Source organism: Bos mutus, chromosome 12 (assembly GCF_027580195.1).
Source record: "Bos mutus isolate GX-2022 chromosome 12, NWIPB_WYAK_1.1, whole genome shotgun sequence".
In the NCBI taxonomy this organism is placed as follows: Eukaryota; Metazoa; Chordata; class Mammalia; order Artiodactyla; family Bovidae; genus Bos; species Bos mutus.
In genome coordinates, this window is record NC_091628.1 from 28779740 (window position 1) to 28801540 (window position 21801).

A 21801-nucleotide genomic window follows, 5' to 3' on the forward strand; every position below is an offset into this window, starting at 1 on the left:
TACACAAAGATCCCACAACCAACCAATTGAGGACCTACTCATATTACTTCAGCACTTCAAACCAACAGGCATTTGTTGAATGGCTACTATAAGCTGTCACTATAAAAGCTGCAGGACTTAGCTCCTAGGTTCACACCCCTGCCTCCTCCTTGAGGAAGTTCATCTACACGCCATAGTGAGTCCTCAGCCCTTAGCTTTGTATATTTTGAAATAAGTAAAAACCAGAATATAATACATATTACATACTTGATCAAACTGGGGGTCTTCTCCACGTTGTAGAGATTTTGTCAATGGCTTTTCCTAGAAAGAAAAACATGTAAGAAAAATTACCAGAGGCTCTTATATATTTCAAAAGAAAGGCCATTATTGTTAAATTTTTTCTCATCTATTTCTTCCTTTATGGGAGACAGAGATGACAGTTTTCAAATAAGAAACTCTTCTTTACTATTCAAACCTTAAAGTATAGTGTTTGATCACCACCACCGGGATTTTTGCTATTCATCTTCACATATTTGATCAAGACATTCAAATCTGAAGTAGTAATTGGCCCTATGTATTTCAATGAAAATCACATGATACAAATTAGGGAATTTATTTGAAATTTTAGTACCTATCTCAGAACTTCACAGATAATAAAAAGTTGAAAGTGACACACCATTTCAGGTCCCAAGATTTAGAAACAAAATACATTAAGTCCCCTACATATGAATGAGTTCCATCCCAAGAGAGCGTTCATAAATTCAATAAAGTTAGCCTAGGTACCCAAATAACATAATCGGCTATATAGTACTGTACTATAATAGGTTTATAATACTTGTCACGCAAATAACATGTACATAAAAAACAAACAGAAAATAAAGGAAACATTTTAAATCTTACATAACCTTGAAAAGTACAGTATTACAGTACACCAGCTGGTGTACAAGGGCACGTTCACATCTTTGAAAGTTTGTATGTAGGGGACTTACCGTAGGCCTAACTATTGGTCCGGTGTTTAGGGACAGCCTACTAGTCATAGTTACTAGTGTAGGTGCTGAATTTTGAGCGTGATCTTTTGACTTGTAACGCATCCAAATCTCAGCAAGAATAAGCTGGGTAGTGACAAAGGTCCACACAAACAAATTTTCCTAACCGTGATGTCTTTGTTTACATTAGGAAGACTTCACTGACCTTTCAGGAGGGCATTTTATAACTATTTATCCTTAATGTTCTTTGACACAGATAGGGAAGCTAACGCCGACCCAAATTTGGTTTAAGATTAGAAACCATGTAAAAAGTTATATATCAAAAATTAAAGCTTTACTTGAGCCAAGGTAGATGTTCTGGAAAGAGTCCGTTCACATTTTGCTGACCACAAAGACCCTTCCCTTGTCTCATTTCTCCAGTCTTCTTCGCCACATCCATGTGTATGTCTATACACGCCTAAGGCGGAGGTGTGCCCCACCCTCAGCCCCCAGGGTCTCTGTTCTTAAAAAGATGGGCTCAGTCTGGGTACACGAAGCTTAATGGAGAACGGTGTGAATTAACTGCTCTGTCTCATTTGCAAAATACACAGCTTCAAAATGCAGACTCATCATAAGTGAGGGGACTGCTGTGTTCTTAAGGGCTAATAAACGTTTTCTCTTCAGAGTATATTACCTTGAACACACAGGTGGAAGAGCAGACATCAAAAAGAAACTGAGAACAAAGAAGAGCAAATAAAGAGACAGAGTCAGCTGACCGTATGAGAGCACCAACTCAGCAAATAAATTGTGAAGCATTTCCTGTGTTTTAATATCATCTGAAGCCCTTTGTAAAACAAAATACAAATGTGAAACCAAAGAAGTGAAAACAGGTGGGGCCAGGTTCCATAGACATCTTTGGAACAAACCCTGTAGAAACATTTCTATTCCTTGTTTTATTTACTCATCACCCAACAGTAATGGAGGGCTCACAAGGTGTCAAATGAGACTTAGGTGGGGATGCTGACCAGCACAGTGTTCCTGCCAGGGGGGATAAGAAGCTGAAATGCTGAGTATTACCTAGACTCATTCACCAGTCAAATCTCAGCTACTGTCACTTCCTCAGGGAAGCCTTTCACTGAGTCCTCTCCTAACACCTGCTCCACACCCCCACATGCCTGCGAAGCTCTGCGTATGTACCCTTTCATGGCACTTATTACCCTGTACAAATACACAACCAAGAGTGATCAGTGGATGGCCACCCCTAGTGACTATTCTAAGCTGCAGAAATGTAGGACCCTCTCTTTTTCCCAGCACTTAAAGTCACAGGGCAGGGCGTGGCTTGGCAATGGCTAGACAAATGCCAAATTAATCAATCATATCTCTAGGCTGAGGATGTCCAGTTTCTCCAACTAAGAGATCCTCTTACTGGCATGTGTCTGTTTTGTTGTGATAAACTTTTTAATATACTTTTCACTGTGGCAAAATACGTATGACACAAGATTGACCGTTTTAATGATTTTTAAGTGTACAATTCTGCAACAATAAGTGTTGTTCAATCTTCACCACTATTTTGAGGACCCCGTTAATGTCAGATATTTTTAAGAAATTCTCAACCACAAAAGACTTACACCCTAAACACAGAAGATATTAATTCTGTTAAGTTACTGCTATACTCCTAAGTCAAGTCCATCAGCCCATTACTTGAGTTCCATGCCCCAGTAAAACAACATATCTGTATACTGAGTTCTCCCGAACTGTTCTTACACAAATATGCTGTCTTAATCACAGTCTTTGAAGACTTAGTTTAAATGTCACTTCCAGGATTAAGCTATTCCCCACTTTCCCCAAGTAGAGTCATCTGTTGTCACATGGCACTTAGTTTGCATCTACTCTGGCCAGCATTTCCAGTGTTGTAACTTATCTGTCTCCCTACACTCCTAGTACAGAGCTGAAACTTTTCAGTAAGGTTTCTTAGATGAATATAGTCATCCCCAGGTGGTGCAGTGTTAAAACAATCTGCCTGGCAATGCAGGAGATGCAGGTTCAATCCCTGGGTCGGGAAGATCCCCTTGAGTAGGAAATGGCAACCTGCTTCAGTATTCTTACCTGGAAAATTCCATGGACAGAGGAGCCTGGAGGGCTACAGTCCATGGGGTTGCAAAGAGTCGGACATGACTGAACACACACACACACTTCGATTAGATGAATGTATCCCTATGCATTTGGAAAGATTGCTCTGGACACAGAGAATCAAGTTTACTTTTTAACATTTCCGAAGTTATCTTTGCATCAGCATAGATTTTATCAGTGTCAAGAGGTTAAAAAGTAGACCTGGGAAAGACAGCTTCATACTGGCTAAAAAGTACAGGGAAAAGGAAGAAAGAAAAAGAGAACAAAGGAAGGGAGAGGAGAATGAAAGCAAGAAGGGAAACAAACTTGCTCAAGCTCAGAAGAGTCATCTGAACACAGAGCAGTCCAACAGGCTCATGCCCACTTGAGAAAAGAGAACTGCAGAGGCATGGTTCTGCTTAAGATTCTCCCGCAGATCAGCACATGCCATCTAAGGTCTGTAAGAATCCAAGGTGTACACAGTCAAGACCAAGTAGTTCTCAAAGAGCAACAAATAAGCAGTAAAATGAGATTGTGCTTAGTTGCTCAGTCGTGTCCAGCTCTTTGAGACCCCATGGACTGTGGCCCACCAGGCTCCTCTTTCCATGGGGTTCTCCAGGCAAGAATATTGGAGTAGGTTGCCATTTCCTCCTCCAGGGGATCTTCCCAAACCAGGGATCGAACCCAGGTCTCCTGCATGGCAGGCAGAAAAACTAGATTAACACAGATTAAATAACAGGTACTTATAGAACAAGTAGAAACTGACCATGAAGGAGGAGGCTCAAAATAATGGACTCATTTGTTCAGTAAGAACAGTGTGCTTTGTATGCTTTTAAAAATTGTCTTTGTTCTGTATTTTGGTGCAAATTTACTTATTTACTAAAGGTTCATTAATTGAATTGAATTACACTTTTGTTTTTCAAAAATCATTCTAAAAAACTCAAAACTGTGGGGGTGACAAATTCCAGAAACTTCTTAGTGGTCCAAAGCTGGGAGACCTTAGCCTATAACTTGACCTTTCCCAGAAGCTCCAACTCACTGGGTTGACAGAACAGAAGGGCTGAACAAACCCAAAACATCAAGAGACTCAGCACTGAACATGAGGGATTGCAGACAGGACAAAGAAAGCAAAATGGATGCTGTCCCTCCTGATGGAAGCAAATATTATGAAACAGTCTTGACCCAAACAAAACAAACAAAAATCCGGAATCTAACCAAGTCTTTAGATACATTTCCAATTTTTAGGAAACACAGGAGTTAGAGAAGGAGTAAGAGGAATATGTTACACTAAATCACAGGGATGCAATTGGCAAGATCCAGATGGAAAGAAACTGAAGTAAAGAAAGGCACTGCTTCAATAAAAAGGTGCAAAGAGAAATGGAGGTGGAGCCTATTGATTTTTTAAAAAAGGCTATTGCACTATGTGGATTTGATCTGGATTCTGATGCAAATAATCCTTTAAGAGAAAGTACGAGATTCATGAGACCATCAGTGATTTGAACACATTAGATATCTGATAATGTTATGGGATGATTTTTAACTTTTTAGGTGTTGCAATGGTCTTGTTCAAAAAAGAATCAATCTTTTAGAGATACACTTAGAGACTGAATGAAATGGTTTCTAGTGTTTCCTGCAAATACTTCTGGGGAGGGGTGCTGGGGGTGTAACAAATGGGCCATGAGTGGGTAACTGCTGAGATGATCACAGTGGTCATTACACAGTCTTCCCACTTTAGTCCATGTTTGAAATTTTCCATAAAAAAAAACAAACAAAAACTAAAAACAGGGTATCATGATGTATCACTTCGGTTATCATTAAATTTTTTTTTCAATAATGTCTCACTTTCTAAGATGGAATCAGGCACTGAAAACTGGTTTCGACAGCACTTATCCAACCCTGTGTGTGTGCTGTATGTGCTCAGTCATGTCTGACTCTCTGCGACCCCACAGACTATGGCCCGCCAGGCTCCTCTGTCCACGGGATTGTCCAGGCAGGAATACTGGAGTGGGTTGCCATTTCTTTCTCCAGGGGATCTTCCCGACCCAGGGATCGAACCCTAGTCTTCTGCGTCTCCTGCACTGGTAGGCAGATTCTTTACCACTGAGCCATCTGGGAAGCAACTCTTTATCTTTTCCCAATGGAGCTACAGAAGGAAACCCCCTTCATTTCTTCCCATTTCTAGGCAGGATCTGGTGGCGAGCATCTCGCCTGCCATGTGAAAAAGCAAGCTGCCCTTCTCAGCCTGCACGGTGGGCTTTTCTTCAAGTTTGCTTCCCTTGAATCAAAGAGCACTGCTGTCCCGACCCATCCAAGAGGATTTCGCCTGTCACGAAGAAACCAGTAGGGGTTTCGAGCACTTCCAAAGGTAAAGAGAAAGGTCTCTGTTTGTGCTTCTCACACCTCAGGATGTTCCAACCTCTCCCTCTCTTAAGAAAACACGAACTCTAAAAGCTCTCTGTGTTCATACCTGCCTAAAAAGGCCACTGACTTCTACCTCCATTTCCAAACAGTTTCAGTGCACGCTAACTACATTTTCATTTTACAGTCTTTCCACACTGGACCTCTCTGTAATCTGTAAGCAAGAGAAAAGATGGCAATAGCAGTGACGCAGACATGGCAGTGAGACAAGTCTAGAGTCTCCTTTACCAAAAGGTGGTTTATTTCGGGGATACAAGGGGCTTATTTAGTAAATAACTTTATACTTCTGAACTTTTAGTGGCCCCCCAAAATCCCCAATGTGCCCCACATAGGTAGGACTTTGCTAATTTCAAATGTTACCAATTATTACTAATCTTAAGAGATATTTCAATAAACATGCCACTCAGCAATGCCACTGGAGTTAATATGAACGTATTAAATTTGTTAAATATGTCACCAACCTTGCTTACGAGATGCTATTTTACTGTCTTTTAATTATCATGTCACAGTTCAGTGCATGGACTGTGGATTGTGAGAGATTTGACTTTGACTCCAAGGTCCCTCAGTGGATCTCACTTAACTTCTCTAAGCTTCAGTTAACTTTTAGGCAATGTAGGGATACGTGATGCCAACCTACCTCACAGAAATGCAAGATGAATGACACAGAGTACTCAATAATTGAGAGTTATTACTATTATTGAAATTCCTTTCAATACCATTATTACTAGAACTAGATAAAATTAAGATGTGTAACCTCTTTCATAATGTGCAGGAGCTGAAACTAAGTTCCACCTTTTTTCCTGGGGCAACACCCACCCCACTAACATTAATTAAACCTTTAATTTAGATTCCTGGAAGCTTCCAAGTATAACTAGAAAGCTGCATCACAAAAAGGAGAAAAGAAACATTATAAAGGGTAATTATCCCTTTCTCTTAAAAAAAATATAACATTGTTACAACTTTAATTCTCATTATGTAATTTAGAGGAACCCTTTTAATGGTAGGATGCTAAAAAAACAACCAAATTTTTAAAAAAGAACAACAAACACCAAACTTCTCCAGTCTTGAAGCTGTAGTATGTTTGTATAACAACACATTTATGCATCACTGACTTAGGATTTTGATGTCATCATCAGTGAGATTTTATAATACATATGTGTGTTCTTCCCTGATAGCTCAGTAGGTAAAGAATCCGCTTGCAATGCAGAAGACCCCAGTTCGATTTCTGGGTCAGGAAGATCTGAGGAGAAGGGATAGGTTACCCACTTCAGTATTCTTGGGCTTCCCTTGTGGCTCAGCTGGTAAAGAATTCGCCCACAAATGCAAGAGACCTGGGTTCGATCCCTGGGTTGGGAAGATCCCCTTGAGAAGGGAAAGGCTACCCATTCCAGTATTCTGGCCTGGAGAATTCCAAAGGGGTCACAAAGAGTCGGACACAACTGAGCGACTTTCATTTTCACCAGTGACAGACTTTATTTTTGGGCTCCAAAATCACTGCAGATAGTGACTACAGCCATGAAATTAAAAGATGCTTGCTCCTTGGAAGAAAAGTCACAACCAACCAAGATAGCATATTAAAAAGCAGAGACTACTTTTCCAACAAAGGTCCATCTAGTCAGAGCTATGGTTTTTCCAGTAGTCATGTATGGATGTGAGAGTTGGACTATAAAGAAAGCTGAGTGCCAAAGAGTTGATGGTTTTGAATGGTGGTGTTGGAGAAGACTCTTGAGAGTCCCTTGGACAGCAAGGAGATCCAACCAGTCCGTCCTAAAGGAAATTGGTCCTGAAAGTATTCATTGGAAGAACTGATGCTGAAGCTGAAACTCTAATTCTTTTGCCACCTGATGTGAAGAACTGACTCACTGGAAAAGATCCTGATGCTGGGAAAGATTGAAGGCAAGAGAAGGGGACAACAGAGGATGAGATGGTTGGATGGCATCACCGACTCAATGGATATGAGTTTGAGTAAACTCCGGGAGTTGGTGATGGACAGGGAGGCCTGGCGTGCTGCAGTCCATGGGGTTGAAAAGAATCAGACATGACTGAGCGACTGAACTGAACTGACTGAAGTAGTTAACAGAAAATTTTCAGAGCTGAACTTCTGCAGCTGGGATTTCTTTCCTTTACAAGAACACGGGATGGCGGGGTGGGGGCAGTAATGAGCAGTGAGCTGGCCCCTTCAGAGCAGAGAATGCTGCTCAAGCATTTCATCTAGAACCACCACCTGCAGCGGCAGGCACTCTCCTCAGGCTGAACCAAAGAAAACAGGGTTCAAAACATCCTCATCTCTGACACGCTTTTTGTTTCCATTAGATATTATTTGTGCCAACTTTGACCCAACCTTGGAAACATACCTAAGGCACAAGCCCAAGAAGCTCCAGTTCAGAATATTGGCCATTTCGCCCACAGAAGTCTCTCCCTACACGAGGGGCAATCAGGGACCCAGGGCTTGGAGTCACCTTGGATAACCTCTGTATCTTGATGCCTGCAGGGATCACTGAACTTCTACTGGAAGAATCAGCCCTCAGTTCATCCACAGGTAAAAATGAGCATTACTTCATGCCAACCTGATTAGCTCGCTAATAAGAATTCATAAGCACTAATTAAAACCATTCAGATCTAATGGAAGAAGGGGCTTCAGTTCAGTTCAGTCACTCAGTCGTGTCCAGCTCTTTTCGACCCCATGGACTGCAGCACGCCAGGCCTCCCTGTCCATTGCCAACTCCTGGAGTTTACTCAAACTCATGTCCATTGAGACGGTGATGCATCCAACCACCTCATCCTCTGTCATCCCCTTCTCCTCCTGCCTTCAATCTTTCCCAGCATCAGGGTCTTTTCAAATGAGTCAGCTCTTTGTATCAGGTGGCCAAAGGAGTGAAGTTTCAGCTTCAGCATCAGTCCTTCCAATGAATATTCAGGACTGATTTCCTTTAGGATGGACTGGTTGGATCTCCTTGCTGTCCAAGGGACTCTCAAGAGTCCTCTCCAACACCACCATTCAAAACCATCAATTCTTTGGCACTCAGCTTTCTTTATAGTCCAACTGTCACATCCATACATGACTACTGGAAAAACCATAGCTTTGATTAGATGGACCTTATTGGTAAAGTAATGTCTCTGCCTTTTAATATGTTGTCTAGGTTGGTCATAACTTATCTTCCAAGGAGCAAGCATCTTTCAATTTCATGGCTGCAGTCAATTAAAAGTGCTTGCTCCTCGGAAGAAAAGGGGCTTACAGGAACAGATGAAACTGGGTTTCCTTTCGTTCTATTCAGTTACTAAATGGATTTCTTGAAATAAGACAATACATGCTGATTCTTAAACAAAATATTGAGAAAAATCCTGAGATCAAGAAAATGATAGAGAACATCTCAAATCAGCTACAGGTACCAGCAAGTAATGGAAGCCCACTCTAGTATTCTTGCCTGGAGAATCCCACGGAAAGAGGAGCCTGGTGGGCTACAGTCCATAGGGTCCCAAAAGAGTTGGACACGACTGAGCAACTAACACTTCCACTTTTCAACAGCAAGTGAGATGCTGCCTGGTACCCTGGGATGTGAAATGAGAAGGTAGATTCAAATCTGGAGGAATATTTTGCATTTGTTCTAAAAATTAAAAAACTCTTGAGAGAATCTGTCCTATTTGCAGCTGGCTTTGCACATTTCAGAGGAGTCAGTTTCTCCAACAAACCTAACAGTTTCTAGGACAAATCCATTATTTGAACACCAGAAGGGAAACCTCAATTAAAATTATTTACAAAGTTAATATTCATTTTAATTGAACAAAAGAGAAGCTCCCACAGGCTTTAAAAAAAAAACAACTATGGCTGCTGCTGTTGCTAAGTCGCTTCAGTCGTGTCCGACTCTGTGCAACCCCATAGATGGCAGTCCACCAGGCTCCGCTGTCCCTGGGATTCTCCAGGCAAGAATACTGGAGTGGGTTGCCATTTCCTTCTCCAATGCATGAAAGTGAAAAGTGAAAGTGAAGTCGCTCAGTAATGTCTGACTCTTCGTGACTCCATGGACTGCAGCCCACCAGGCTCCTCCACCCATGGGATTTTCCAGGCAAGAGTACTGGAGTGGGGTGCCATTGCCTTCTCCTTAAACTACGGCAGCTACCAAGAAATTTAAGATGCTACCTTCTCTCATCTTTTTCTGGCTTACATTCTATTTTGTTGGTATTTTGACTTTTTTTGTCCCAACATATCCCAACTGTGCAGGGGCTTCCCAGGTGGCACAGTGGTAAAGAACCCACCTGCCAATGCAGGAGACATGGGTTCAATCCCTGTGTTGGGAAGATCCCTTGGAATAGGAAATGGCAACCCACCCCAGTACTCTTGTCTGGAGAATCCCATGGAGGGAGGAGCCTAGTAGGCTGCAGTCCATGGGGTCACAAAGAGTTGGACACAATCCGGTCCCATCACTTCATGGGAAATAGATGGGGAAACAGTGGAAACAGTGTCAGACTTTATTTGGGGCGCCAAAATCACTGCAGATGGCGACTGCAGCCATGAAATTAAAAGACGCTTACTCCTTGGAAGGGAAGTTATGACCAACCTAGATAGCATATTCAAAAGCAGAGACATTACTTTGCCAACAAAGGTTCGTCTAGTCAAGGCTATGGTTTTTCCTGTGGTCATGTATGGATGTGACAGTTGGACTGTGAAGAAGGCTGAGCACCGAAATATTGATGCTTTTGAACTGTGGTGTTGGAGAAGACTCTTGAGAGTCCCTTGGACTGCAAGGAGATCCAACCAGTCCATCCTAAAGGAGATCAGCCCTGAATATTCATTGGAAGGATTGATGCTGAAGCTGAAACTCCAGTACTTTGGCCACCTCATGTGAAGAGTTGACTCATTGGAAAAGACTCTGATGCTGGGAGGGATTGAGGGCAGGAGGAGAAAGGGACGACAGAGGATAAGATGGCTGGATGGCATCACTGACTCGATGGACATGAGTCTGAGTGAACTCTGGGAGTTGGTGATGGACAGGGGGGCCTGGAGTGCTGCGATTCATGGGGTCGCAAAGAGTCACACACAACTGATCGACTGAACTGAACTGAGCACACACACACATCCCAATTGTGCATGCCACATCCACTGAGTGGACATTTACACATGGATGCATCTTTCCCTGCCTCCTCTGGGACCTTGAATCATCAATCAGCTCTTCACTCCGCAAAGGTCAGTCTCCCTTGCCCTGCTCTCCTGGCTCTTGTGCTCACTTAGAACTTTTCATCTTAGCCTTCACCACACTTCCATCTCTGGCTACTGCTTTCTTTCTACTCCCTTCTCATCCTTAGTTCTCCAATGAGTGATCTACACTTTCAGTCTTGCCCTTCCTCTCCAACTCTTTCTTCAACCACCTGCAATCTGACCTTGTGTCATCACTAAAAAACTGGGCCCCTAGAAGCCCAGTGACTTCCCAAACAACAAATCTGGCGGCCATCTCTCAGCACTTTTCTTTTTGGAATTCTTAGCTGCAGTGAAACACTACTGCTGATTCCTTTTTCTACCCAATTCCTTCCATCCCCCACTTTTTCTCCTCCGAATTCTTTAGATATCCTTTCTCTGTGTTCCTCACAGGCTGGTCTTTCTCCTCAAATGTTTATGTTAACCAGGGATGCTGCTGGGGATGTGAAATCAATCATGTTCTGATTTATCTTCTGATAAGACTACGGTTTTTCCGGTAGTCACATCTGGATATGAGAGTTGGATCATAAGGAAAGCTGAGCGCCAAAGAATTGATGCTTTCAAATTGTGCTGGAGAAGACTCTGCAAGGAGATCAAACTGGTCAATCCTAAAGGAAATCAACCCTGAATATTCACTGGAAGGACTGATGCTGAAGCTCCAATACTTTGGCCACCTGATGCGAAGAACTGATTCACTGGAAAAGACCCTGATGCCAGAAAAGGTTCAAAGCAAAAGGAGAAGCAGGCAGCATAGGATGAGATGGTTAGACAGTATCACTGACTCGGTGGATGTGAATTTGGGTTAACTCTGGGAGATAGTGGAAGATAGAGGAGTCTGGCATGCTGCAGTCCATGGTGTCACAAAGACTCAGACATGACTCAGCGTCTGAACACTACCACCACCACCACATCACAAACACACACACACCCTTCTCAGACTAACCAAGCCACCTCTTGTCAAAGAAATTCTACCCGTAGTACCAGGTTCATTTATTCCACCACACTTTCCCTGATCACTCCTATAAGAAGTGATAGAGGTTTCACTCTTACATAGCTCTTTTGCTGTTCTTTAGTTCCTGGGTACCTAACAAAAGCCATCCTGGTTATTCTCATACATTTCCCTTCTCAAGTCAACTAGAGCTTGAACTTTGAAGTCAATCAAACCAGGATTTGAATCAGGACATTAAGCCCAACTACACCACCTTTGGTACATCTTACTAAATCTCCCAAGTTCGGCTTCTCTGACCAAAAAACTACGGAGGCCTTGAGTATAGTGGTTAACAGCAAGACTCCAGGAGATGGATGGTCTGTGCTGAGTCCCAACCCCATCATGTACTGTGTGACTTTTGACAAGTTGCTTCCTTGTATGTGAAGTGGGGCATAAGAGTACCTACTGATCCCATGATGCTGATGTGAAAATTAGGTGAGTTGATATGATTCAACTATTAAGAACAGTGCCTGCACTCAATAGGTACTATACAGAAGGATGAACTATTATTATTATTGCCCATGTGCTAGGGTTAAGGTTAAAACTAGTGCATCTGAAACGTGACAGAAAAGCCCCAAAATAAAAACCTGTCTTATTCTTCTTTGTATAATGCATAGTCTCAAGTACAATCACTTGCACTTGAAAGTTAAAAAGCAGTGTCTGTCTATCTGTAAGCTACTTTCACAACACTTTATATAATATACATTAGTATAATTGTTAGCATGACCTGTGAAAATCAAGACTTGTGCTGGTTACTCAAAAATACAGAAAACAAACTTATGGTTACTAAAACGAGAAGGGAGGAGGGGATAATAAAAGCTTGGGATTGGAGATATACATTACTATATGTATTAAATAATACACATAAAAATACAAGGATCTACTGTATAGCACATGGAACTATATTCAGCATCTTATAATAAGCTATAATGGGAAAGAATCTTAAAAAGAATAAGAAAAAAAAAAAAGACTTGCGTTGGTCAAAATTGTGCTCAAACATTCTGTTTTGACCCAAAGACCATTTAAAGGTAACTAAGTATTAATAAGCACATTGTGGTCGCTGGTGTGGTTCATTCGCTCAACTGTGTCCAACTCTTTACAGTATATACATTAAATGGAATTCTACTCAACAATAAAGATGAATGAGTTACTGATTAATAATAAATGGATACTGCCTCAAATGTACTATGCTCAGTGAAAATCAGACACAAAAGAGTACACCCTATGTGGCTTCCATTTATATAAAAGTCTAGAAACTGGGAATTAACCTCCACACAGATCAATAGTTGCTCGAGGCCCCAGGTGGTGCTATGGGCCTGCACAGGGCCTCAGCAAACTCCTAAGGATTATGGAAACATTCTGGATCTGGATGGTGGTGATGCTGACATGGGTGTGCAAATTTGTCAAAATTCATCAAATCATAGATTTTAATCCCATGTAGCTTATTGTATATAAATTGTACTTTAATGATACTGATTTAAAGTAAACCTCTTCACTGAGTGAATGAGAAGAATCCCTCATCTGTCTGAAAGGCATTTTATTTTCTTGAAGACCAAAGGGAGGAGGGTAGGCAATTCTGTTAAAAACCACCTGATAAAAAACAATCCTGATAAAAAATAGCACGAAGAGTGCAGGGAATGCTGCCACTCGGCCATTTGTGAATCAGAATTTGGCTTGACTCATGGGTAAGCATTTTCCTTCCTCTGAAGGTTCCACAGTCCATTAAGTATCTTGAATTTTGGTTTTACTCATGAGACCAAACAGGCAATTTCATATGCAGTATTCTCATGATCATCGTTATATATGTTCATTACATACCCAGATTTGTGCAGGCAATCAAAACTTCCCAGCTAAAACTGAAATGACCCAGTTACCTTAACCAAGGAAAAAAAGGCATGGTTTTCTGGTAAAATAAAAACTCCAGAAGATAAAGATTTGGAAAAAAAGTAGATCAAAATCTACTCACTCTTTTAAAGTGCTATTAACCGGCAGTGTCTGGAATTAGTAGTGGGTATTGTACAGCTTTGTGAACACTCACTGAATTGCACAAAATGATGAACTTCATGGTATGTGAAAGTGAACAGGAAAGTCGCTCAGTCGTGTCTGACTCTTTGTGACCCCATGGACTGTAGCCCGCCAAGCTCCTCTATCCACGGACTTCTCTAGGCAAGAATACTGGAGTGGGTAGCCGTTCCCTTCTCCAAGGGATCTTCCCAACCCAGGGATTGAACCCAGGTCTCCTACATTGCAGGTGGATTCTTTACCATCTGAGCCACCAGGGAAGCCCTCATGGTATGTGAAGTGAAAGTCACTCAGTCCTGTCCAACTCTTTGTCACCTCATGACCTCATGGACTATACAGTCCATGGAATTCTCCAGGCCAGAATACTGAAGTGAGTGGCCATTCTTTTCTCCAGGGGATCTTCCCAACCCAGGCATAGAACCCATGTCTCCCACATTGCAGGTGGATTCTTTACCAGCTGAGCCACCAGAGAAGCCCAAGAATCCTGGAGTGGGAAGCTTATCCCTTCTCCAGTGGATCTTCCCGACCCATGAATTGAACCAGGGTCCTCTGCATTGCAGGTGGATTCTTTACCAACTGAGCTACTAGGGAAGCCCTCATTAAAAAAGCAATACTTACATGTTAGGTCAAACAAAAAACTATTTAAAGATTATATTACCTAACCTTCCACAAACTTCTATAACTACAACCTATGAATTGAGTAGAAATTCCTAAAATTTGAAAATACCATCAAATGGAATGCTGACTTTTAAGAATCACTGAAGTTGGAAATATTAGATATACATGTAAATGGAAATAAAAAATACCTAATAAAATATGTCTTCTTGTTAATGCATGACTTTTAGAATTTTAGCCAGTTAAAATTACTATGGTGCTGAAGACTACTGCTGCCTGAAACTGTATCACTGACTTTCAGGAAAGTCAAATGCAAAATACTGTGTGGAAACATAGCAGTATTAGATCATAGTGATTTTAAGAATGGGCCTTCAATGTTTATTATGTCACATTAATGAACTTACTTTTATTGGTATTTTCTGTCACTTTAAAAATGATGTATTTTCAAATGATCTTTTGTGTTAAAACGATATCTCTATAAGCAGTAAAGCTAAGCATATAATCAAAAAGGCTAGACTGGAGATAACTTGAGGAACAACATTCCCCTGGTTTTGTATTCTCAAAAAGAAGCAGCTTTGATCATCTTCTCATAGTCACTGGCCATAAAAATTATAGCCTCACTCATGAATGAATTGAACTGGATACTGTTACATTGAAATAAAAAGCTCTCTGGTGCTTTTTTCTTTTTTTTAAAATGACTTCATGATACTTTCCATATGGTTTATTGGCTGTAAGGTTCAATCGAACTTTCACTCTCATGGTATACTAAATTTCATTTCATGGCCGAAAAAGCCCATTTAACAGTCACAAAGAACAGCTTTTCATCTGTATCAATCCAAGAATATTCCTAACAAGGCAAACAAACTTCAAGTTGAACAGTACACGGAAAAAAAGTGAGTTTGTGAGCTCACTGGAAAGATCACGTCATTCAGCCGCCCAGTGCAACCTTTCAATGATTATGTCTGGTTTCAGCTACTAATAGAATTTTGTTTCTGGCTTAGGGTGAGTTTTCAGATTCCTGGTGAAAGTCTTACTAGATTAAGTAAAGGGTGCCAGGTTGAGCTGCTTTGCTAAGAAAAAGCTATTTTAAAAGTTATATATTTATTTATAACTTGGAAAATAATCCAGTACTTTGTCAAGAGTGATATAAATATTTCTTATCTGACCTGAATTGTTTCTTAGTCTCCTTAAAGGACAGCACTGCTTTAATTCTATCTCTATACTCAGTAGGAAAGTAAATCTAGAAATTATTTTTATTCTTTTCACATTTCCCTTATTAGGTTTGTTGAGCAAGAGTCTCTACTAAGAGAAGTTTGGATAAAAACACTAGCTGGTTGTCCTTCTGGAAAGCTAACTTGAATCCACAGTGCAGAGAGATACTAAAGGTGCTCTTTCTGCTATTTGCACATCTTTAGATGACATCTGTGTAACATCTGGTTGTCAGACTGGCATATGCAACAATGAGAAAAAAAACACCCCACCAATTTGCAAATTCTGATCATGATGAAATATTATCTTGAAATGTCAACACTGAGGTTAGTGACTGGCTATCAGCCTTCCCTAGTGGCTCAGTTGGTAAAGAATCTGCCTGCAATGCAGGAGACCCAGGTTCGATCTCTGGGTTGGGAAGATCCCCTGGAGAAGGGCATGGCATCAGACTCTAGTATTCTTGCTTGGAGAATTCCATGGGCGGAGGAGCCTGGTGGGTTACTGTCCGGGGGTTGAAAGAGTTGGACACAGCTGAGCGACTAACACTTCTCTTCATCAGGCTATAAGCATGACTAATTATAATAGTTTTCATGAAAATCCACCATATAAAGATCCCAATTTAATTAGAGACAGTAATTCTGTCCTTCAATTAGTACAGCAGGATTTCCTAATTCACAAATTCCTTAAATATTAAAAATAAAAGTTCCTGATGAAAGGATCTGATATCTTCTGATATCTAGACATCAGCAGACAACTGAGGTATCTGAAGAGGTGAGACACAAGACCACAGCAGAATGTTCAATCCATGTACAGGCCAGAGGCACCAGAACAAACGAAAAAGAGCTCTTTTATAACTACAAACAGACTACAGAACAACCGTAGTCTCTTGGCTCTTGTCAGATCCGGTCTGAAATCCTAAGAGGAGGTTGGGTGAGTGTGTATTTCACTTACAAAAGGCTATGCTTCCTTACAGCCACAATCAGACTCATTAAAACTACTAGAACCCTCTCCGTACTTGGCTTGTTGGTGGCAGGTCACCTGTGTCAATGTTACGGCACAGTGTCCTGCTCAGTTAGGGGTTAACTGGAGAGCTATGCTGTTGCCAGTCTGTGACATCAGGCAGAGGAGGAGCTGAAAGCCTGAGATGCAAGGCCAAGAAACAAAGGTGTGTCAGCAGGCAGGGCCGCCTGAATCTAGAACCACATTCACATGTGGTAATGCAGTCGATAGCTAATTGCTCAGGCTTTCCACATCTGTGCCAGCTCACTGTGACTGCTGTCCCACAACCAAGAGTGGCATCCTGGATTCTTTAAACACTTGTACATCAAAACACTCTTCTGTGTTACTTCTAGTTTATTTTTGTTGTTCAGCTGCTAAATTGTGTCCAACTCTTTGTGACTCCATGGACTGTAGCCTACCAGGCTCCTCTGTCCATGGGATTTCCCAGGTAAGAATACTGGAGTGGGTTGCCACTTCCTTCTCCAGGGGAATCTTCCCCACCCAAGGATCAAACCCATGTCTCCTGCATTGGCAGATGGATTTTTTACCACTGAGTCACCAGGGAAGCCCCATAGTTTATTTTTAGTCTTATATTAAAATATAAATCATGTACGGTAGTCTGTACGGATGTGAGAGTTGGACCATAGAGAAGGCTAAGCACCAGAGAATTGATGCTTTCGAACTGTGGTGCTGCAGGAGACTCTTGAGAGTCCCTTGGACAGTGAGGAGATCAAACCAGTCAATCCTAAAGGAAATCAATTCTGAATATTCATTGGAAGGAATGACGCTGAAGCTCCAAAACTTTGGCTACCTGATGCAAAGAGTCAACTCATTGGAAAAGAGTGATGCTGGGAAACACTGAGGGCAGGAGAAGGCAGCAACAGAGGGTGAGATGGTTGGATAGCATCACCAACTCAATGGACGTGAGTTTGAACAAACTCTGGGAGATAGTGAGGGACGGGGAAGCCTGGCGTGCTGCAGTCCATGGGGTTGCAGAGTTGGACACAACTGAGCAACTTCACTTTCACTTTTCACTTTCATGCCTTGGAGAAGGAAATGGCAACCCACTCTAGTGTTCTTGCCTGGAAAATCCCATGGATGGAGGAGCCTGGTGGGCTGCAGTCCATGGGGTCACGAAGAATCAGACATCACTGAGCAACTTCACTTTCACTTTTCACTTTCATGCATTGGAGAAGGAAATGGCAACCCACTCCAGTGTTCTTGCCTGGAGAATCCCAGGGACGGGGGAGCCTGGTGGGCTGCCGTCTATGGGGTTGCACAGAGTCGGACTCGACTGCAGCGACTTAGCAGCAGCAGCAAGCAACTGAACAACAGAAATTCCCTGACTTGTGTCTCTTATGTTAGCAAACCAGCTGTGCTTAGTTGCTCAGTCGTGTCCGATTCTTCGGAACCCCATGGACTCTCGCCCGCCAGGCTCCCCTGTCCATAGGGCTTGCCTAGGCAAGAACATTGGTGGGTTGCCATGCCCTCCTCCAGGGGATCTTCTTGACCCAGGGATCGAATCCAGGTCTCCTGCATTGCAGGCAGATTCTTTACCATCTGAGCCACCAGTGAAACGAACAAGTTAGGTCCCATCATGTGATTATTAAGACTCCCTCCTGCATCCCTCAGTTAGCATCTCTATGACTGTCTGTCACCCCTCACCTAGGCTCCAAGCTCAATACAGGGATACTATTGCCTCCATTAACTGTTTTGTGAGCAGAGGCTACCAAGACTTGAGCAATTCCAAAAATAAAACCTTCCCAATGTCACATGGGTTTTCATCTGAAAAGTGTTTTTAAATACCAGACTGTTACAGGACGGCAAGCTCTGCTCAGTTCTAGGCTCTAATGAAGGACAGGATAAAAGGGGTGTGTTCTCTGAGGTGATGCAGGTCTTTTCCTCTTTCCAGGTATCAGAGAATAAATCACTTGCTTTCTAAGTCTTAGGTGAGTCAGAATTTCTTATTATTATTATTGGCATTGTATGCTGATAGACTGTAGATCTGGATGAAAACTCTGCTCCGTACCTGGTTTCGCTTCACTGCAGCTCCCGGCTAAGACAATGGTGGCTTTAACCTGAGTGGATGCACTGGGATGTGACTTATTCACTCAGAGATGTGGAGAGTTAATGCTTACATTTGTTATGTACACCAGAGGTAAAACTGGGCTTGACTCTAAACATTTCATAAAAGAAAAAACCATGATGAATCACACTTAAGTGACTTTGTTGGAAGCACAGGCTGGTAGCAGAGCTCTGATGAAAAACCAAGTTTCCTGTGTATTGGCCAAATTACAGGAAGGAGGGTGGACAGAACAAGCAGTCTGAGAAGTGTGGTTGAAGATTCTTGAAGGCACACACTTCTGGTTATTACATACGTATGTTCTGAGGACATAAGGTACAGCAGGGTGACTACAGCTGACAATACCGAGTTGAAAGTTGCAAAGAGAGTAAATCTCAAGAATTCTCAGGCTTCCCTGGTGACTCAGTAGTAAAGAATCTGACTGGCAACGCAGGAGACATGGGTTCTATCTCTGGTCCACGAAGATCACACATGCCTTGGGGCAACTAAGCCTATGCACCACAATGACTGAGCCTGTGCTCTAGAGCCCGGGAACCACAACTCCTGAAGCCCAGGGCCTGTGCTCTGCAACAAGAGAAGCCACTCCAGTGAGACTAGAGAGTAGTCCCTGCTCTTCCCAACTAAAGAAAAGCCCATGCAGCAACAAAGACCCACCACAGAGAGAAATAACTAATTTCCAAAAGTTCCTTTAAAATAGGATTACATTAAAAACTTCTCATCACACACACACACACACACACAAACTGTAACCATGTAAGGAATGGATGTTGACTAAACTTATTGTGGTGATCATTTTATAAGATATATATGACATTGGCATGCTGTGCATCTGAAACCAATACAATGTTACGTACCAATTTTATCTCAATAAAACAGGAAACATCAGTTTGATTAGATGACTAATAAAATTAGATTATTTTTCCTTCTGAGGTTTTCAACACATTTAAATACATGAGTGAGAGAAAGGAACGTTCTTGAAATTTTCCGAACGTGTTTTACTTAGCTGAGTAGTCCAGCCTTTTACTTTTCAGGCCGTTGGCTTCCCAACACTACAGTGTTCCTACTTGTCTCCCAGATCCCTACGCTCAAGACGCTGTGAAATTTCCTCTTGGAAAGCCTTGGAAAACCATTCTACGTAGATCCACTTCAAATCCCTGGTTTCACTTCCTAAGTCCTCACAAGGTACACCCACATAAACCTCAAGTATTGATATTTTGCTGGCTCTAAGGTGAGAGAGCAGGGGTGTTGCCTTGTCATATAAACTTTTGTTAGTTTGCCTCGTCACCTCTCAGAGCTTAAGTCCCTAAAGAATCTACACCAGTTCTGCCCAAATCAGCTTTGGCTATGCCTTTCTCATCGCCAAGGTGGAGTTCAGAACAACCACCTGACAATGACAGGGCATGGCCACAGCAGGCAGCCAGCCACTCTGCTCAAGCCTCGACTCCTCCTGAACAGCACAGCGAGGAAGCCCCAGGATGACCGCCAGAGAAACACACTAGGGGATTTACTTAGTTGATACCAGTTTCTAGGCGACCATGAGAATCATGGTGATGGTGACAACGCAGCATCTGGCAGGTGCTAGGAATTATGTCAGAGCTCCACCTATTACCCTGACTTCTCTCATCCACCCACGAGCTGCTGCTGCTGCTGCTGCTAAGTCGCTTCAGTCGTGTCCGACTCCATGCGACCCCATAGACGGCAGCCCACCAGGCTCCCTCGTCCCTGGGATTCTCCAGGCAAGAACACTGGAGTGGGTTGCCATTTCCTTCTCCAATGCATGAAAGTGAAAAGTGAAAGTGAAGTCGCTCAGTGATGTCTGACTCTTCGTGACCCCATGGACTGCAGCCCACCAGGCTCCCCCGTCCCTGGGATTTTCCAGGCAAGAACACTAGAGTGGGTTGCCATTTCCTTCTCCAATGCATGAAAGTGAAAAGTGAAAGTGAAGTCGCTCAGTGATGTCTGACTCTTCACGACCCCATGGACTGCAGCCCACCAGGCTCCTCAGTCCATGGGATTTTCCAGGCAAGAGTACTGGAGTGGGGTGCCATTGCCTTCTCCCACCCACGAGCTAGGCTCTTGCAAATGAGGAAAAAAGGAGAGGGACTGACTGGCCTTCCAACACTAAAGAGGTGGAATCAGGATTCGAATTCAGATCAGCCTGGATGAAAAGCTGCTTTGTTTTCAGCTTTATCTCTTCTCGCCCATTAAATCTCCAAAGTCAAGATTATGGGAGCTAATGAATTCTGAAAGGCTGGAGAGTCTTGATTTTTTGGAAAAGAGTTTTTTGAGAAGGTAATCGCCTGTGACTCCTAGTGACAGATGCTATATAAATGGAGAGACGCAGAGATAATGAAAGCGTATACTCTGAGGCTTAGTCTGACCGCTAAGAGTCAACCTGACGCTCCTCTCCACACACTGCTTGGGTGAAGTGGGAGCAGCAACCATATAAGTGAATAATAAGGTGTCCTTAGATGGCCCAAGGCTGAAGGCTAAGAATTAACGTCTACTCAGCAGACTGTAGGGCTTTCATCTGCTGAGCGGTACAAAGGACAGAACAAAATCCATTATTATCAGTTCAGAGGTTGGCAAGATGACCCTGAGAAACATACAGGATCCTACATTCTTTTTGAACTACCATATTAATATTTTTTCATCCATTCATCTATCCATTCCTTTTATTCATATACTTATTCATTAAAAAAAAAACACTTACTGTCTACTGTGTATAAAGGAGACTTTCTAGACATGGAGATATATGTGTATTTGTATGTGTGCGTGTGTAGATAAGACACAGTAATGCCTGTAAGGAACATAAAGGATAGTAAAGTGCATCTTTTTTCCTTTCTTTCTTTTTTATGGCCACTCCCTATGGCTTGTGAGATCTTAGTTCCCTGACCAGGGATTGAATCTGGACCCTCAGCAGTGAAAGCAGTCCTAACTGCTGGTCCTCCAGTGAATTCCTAAATTCTTCAACTTAAAAAAGAATTCCTGTATCCTTCACCCCTACTCATCATAAAAATATACATTTTATATCAAGGTCTGGTAGATATACACACAACTGAAAGTTTCATAAAATAACATGTACCCTTAAAACCTATAATGTCCTGACATTTTTCTATTCTATTCTATTTCTATTCTAATCTATTCTAATACTCTTATTTAATGAAGCCAGATTGCTTGAGATAATGATACGGTGGTTCAGATAGAGACTTACAGGTACATA

General features: G+C 42.2%; 1 protein-coding gene across 1 annotated transcript in view; it reads right to left on the bottom strand.

Annotated features, from left to right (window-relative positions):
* The window catches only part of FRY (FRY microtubule binding protein), a 248280-nt gene that overhangs the window by 166586 nt on the left and 59893 nt on the right, over nucleotides 1-21801 (bottom strand). Inside the window, 1 exon segment of the mRNA XM_070380441.1 lies at nucleotides 247-300. Within this exon segment, the coding sequence (XP_070236542.1) occupies nucleotides 247-300 (54 nt within the window).